We start from the raw sequence: 3,673 nt of genomic DNA on the forward strand, positions 1-3,673 counted from the left end.
TCACCATACAACAGCCCAATAAATCTAGTTGAGAAGCCAGACGGTTCTTACAGATTTGTGCAGGACCTGAGTGCTATAAATGTTCTTGTAATTCTCATTGTCCCAATAGTACCTGACGTACCAATACTCATTTCCTCCGTCCCACCTGATGCCGAGTTGTTTTTTTACAAGTGATTGATTTGACAAATTGTTTTTTTTTTAGCAAATTCCTGTTGTTAAGGAGACATGGCTAATTTTTGCCTTTAACTTTAGAAGTAAAAGTTTTATCTGGAGTGAATTTCTCCAGGATTATACTGTAGTCCTCCAGGCCCCAAGCCATGAACTCCTAGCCATGGTTTAGTTGGTTTCAGTGCGGACAGCCAGCCAGGTGGAGTGTGTATCTTATATGTGATCATAAAGTGTCTAAGCAAAGTTATAATGGTGTTAAGAAACTGTTGAATACCTTGGTTTTGTCCTCACAAAAGGTGATAGGAAATTCAGTCACAAAGAGAGCTGCGGCTCTTATGGGTCTGCCCCGCCCATTGACCAAGAAAGACATGCTTACCTTTCTTGGCATGATTGGTTGCTGCTGCCAATGGATACCTGACTGTTCCTACTTTGACAGTATTTTGAGACAAACCACAGGTTCAGAAATGTCAGATCTTGAGAAATGGTTAATTGAAATGTGTAATGTTTTTGTGTATTTGAAACATGCTATGGTAATAGCCCCTGGTCTTGGTCTGCCCGCATATGATCAAATGTTTTATCTGTATGCTAGGGAAAATTGTAAAACTATGTCAGGAATCCTGGCTTGGGGAGCATGGAGGTACACTCCGCCCCTTTGTTTTGTTTTTTCTCAAAGATGGTTCTGGTACAGGTTCAAGGCATGCCTGTGTGTCTCAGAAGTTTGCTATTATTTGTGATGGTGATTCAAATGGCTATGTCATTTACTCTTGGACATTAGACCACCTTACACACCACCACTTAGTGAATATGAGGTTATACTGTTGTTAAACCCCAAGTTGAGAATAAAATATATTCCTCCCACTTTAGATCCTGCTCCAATTTTAAATGTCACTGTTAGATCAAATATTGCAGTACATTTGCTACTTCTAAAGATATTAAGTGGAATGTAGTTAGTGTGACCAAAGTTCCACTAACTGGACTTTGTGTCACAAGAGGGGAGACCATGTATTCTAGAAGCTAGTGCACCTCTGTTCAGCTCACAGTATTATGGGATAGGTCACAGGGGATGGCAGGTTACATGTGAACTGCTGGATTTTTTTTCATCCCTGGCCCCCCCTTTATGGTAAAATCATATGTGTCTAGATGCATTACATACATTAGGAACAATCCTCACAAGACAAGACATTAACATTTTTTATCCGCTCACAGGTAGATTTTACACACATGCCAGAAGTAGGAAAAGGACAGGAATATTTTTGGGTAATTGTGGATATGTTTAGCCGCTAGGTGGAAATGTCCCTCAGAGTTCAGGTATAGAGATAAGGATGATTCCTTTTAAGAAGACAGGTTACCCCCCCCTTTTTTAGGTTTTAATGGATAGGCTCTTTCCCACTTCCTGGGCCAGACAGCCACTCATGGTAGAAAGAGGGGATTTAGGATTGATTCAGGAAGAATATGTGAGAAAGTTTATTGAAAGTTTGGACAAGGTTGAAAGAAATGTTGCTGGCACTTTTCTCTTTTTTTTCACAGGAACCAACTCGTTTCCGTGATCGCTGTCACTAGGACCGCTGTTCTGACTGAGGATTCCAAGGCCTGAATCCATGCCAGACGTGTAAAAAGGGTGAACCAAGCCCCTAAGAAGCAAGACAAAGGCAAAGACACAGATACAGAAGAAGCAGCCAGAGAAGTCCTGAGAGATTGATCTGAACCACATGGAGTGCTTCGTCAGCCCTGGAAACTTCAACCCATCCAAAGAACTTGAACTGAATGAATCTATAGCAAATGACAAACAATTCCAAATCCCTCAACAAGCCAACCCAGGTGAAACCTTGCATCAAAGGTTCTATGGCCTTTGGGTGGCGTTGCTAATTATCAACTCTTTTATTTTTTTGATGGGCATAATACTGAACAGTTTGGCCCTTTATGTGTTCTGTTTTCAGACCAAAGTAAGGACACCCTCTGTTATTTACACCATTAACTTGGTAGTGACAGACCTTTTAGTGGGTCTCTCTCTACCAGCACGAATTGTTATGTATTACCGTAATGTAGAGACCTGTTATATCTGCTGTTATGTTCACAGTTTTACGTATTCTGTGAACATGTACTGTAGTATTCTTTTCCTGACCTGCATCTGTGTTGATCGCTACCTGGCCATTGTGCAAGCCAGAGCCTCACGCAGATGGAGAAATCCCAGTTATGCCAAATGCATTTGTGTTTTGATTTGGATATTTGCTGTAATTGTAACTTTCATCATACTGACCACAACGATTAACCACAAACATTGTTGTTTTTTCCAGCTACTTATGCTGACAGGTTTTGAGTATTTTGTTCCCTTGGTGATTGTTGTTTTCTACACCCTGCGGATCATGTGGACTTTGTCCAAGTCAATACAAATGAACCAAAGCCGAGAGAGACGGGTGAAGGCGGTACAGCTCCTCATAATGGTGCTGGTCATCTTCACAGTCTGTTTCACTCCCATTCATGTTAGTCAAGTGGTTTTCTGTGTCCGCAGTGAGGTGTCTCGGGATGTCATCCTCATTGTGTACCATGTCACAGTAACTTTGAGTAGTTTTAATAGTTGTATGGATCCCATTGTCTATTGTTTTGTTACTAGCCATTTCCAATCCGCTAGGAATAGTATTTTCAGAGAACAAACGTCACCAGTTCCTTTTAACAGTCCCTGCCCCTGCCGTAGGCAGCTCGCCCTGGGGGCTAGGAATATACAGGAGTAATGATGCAATCAAAAGATAGATTAGGCATTGAGACTGGTTCCCTTTTTTCAGGAAAAAGAAACTAATATGTTCTGTCTAATTAGAGTGTACAAAGATAATATCACTGAGAAGGAATGTACTGATTTGGTTAAGAAAATTCCCTGTTACCAGATTATATAATTTACTTTTAAGTCTCTAAACCAGTATCAGGAAATTTTGCCTGATTTGAACATAGTAATGTTACAGAATTTGTCTGTATTATATGGGTACAGTTTAGCGGGAATGTAAATTGGGTTAACTACATTGGCTATGGTTAACAAAAGTTTGGTAGAACCATACTGTTTTGATATGTTATTAGCTGATAAAGGGAAAGTATGTAAAATGTTTAACTCCTGCGGTTGTACTCTTATTCCCCATAACACTGTTTCTGATGGAAGTATTATTAGAGCCCTTCACAACCTCCAAATATTGTTTGAAGAATTTGCTGAAAGCTCAGGAGTGGAAAATCCACTGGTCAGTTTATTTGAAACCTGGTTTGGTATATGGGGAACCCTGATTACCTACTAAGGGCCCCAGGTACCAACCTGTGACTAAGGTGTAAGGTCACGTGTGTGACCTAAGAGGGGGTTTGAAGGGATTAGCCCCTAAGTTTGATGTCCCACCATCTTGTCTCTCTGAGCCAAAGTCCTTCCATCTTAAGAATCAGTATCCATCTTAAGTCAGTATTTTAAAAGAATTGACTTTCTTGTCTTAAACGGTAATTAGTCAGGAGTTAGGAAGTTCCTCTTTTTTGTCCA

At 40.5% G+C, this 3,673-nt stretch overlaps 1 protein-coding gene across 1 annotated transcript; it reads left to right on the top strand.

The window, feature by feature from the left end:
- The first annotated feature begins 1,830 nt into the window (after positions 1 to 1,830).
- LOC149459319 (G protein-coupled receptor 20-like) lies at positions 1,831 to 2,897 on the top strand. Its single transcript, XM_089681310.1, has one exon. The coding sequence runs from the start codon at positions 1,878 to 1,880 to the stop codon at positions 2,895 to 2,897; it is 1,020 nt and encodes a 339-aa protein (XP_089537436.1). The 5' UTR covers positions 1,831 to 1,877.
- The last annotated feature ends 776 nt before the right edge of the window (positions 2,898 to 3,673 follow it).

This window comes from Staurois parvus, unplaced genomic scaffold, assembly GCF_062004578.1.
Source record: "Staurois parvus isolate SC_StPar_1 unplaced genomic scaffold, SC_StPar_1.0 ptg000264l, whole genome shotgun sequence".
NCBI classification, from domain to species: domain Eukaryota; kingdom Metazoa; phylum Chordata; class Amphibia; order Anura; family Ranidae; genus Staurois; species Staurois parvus.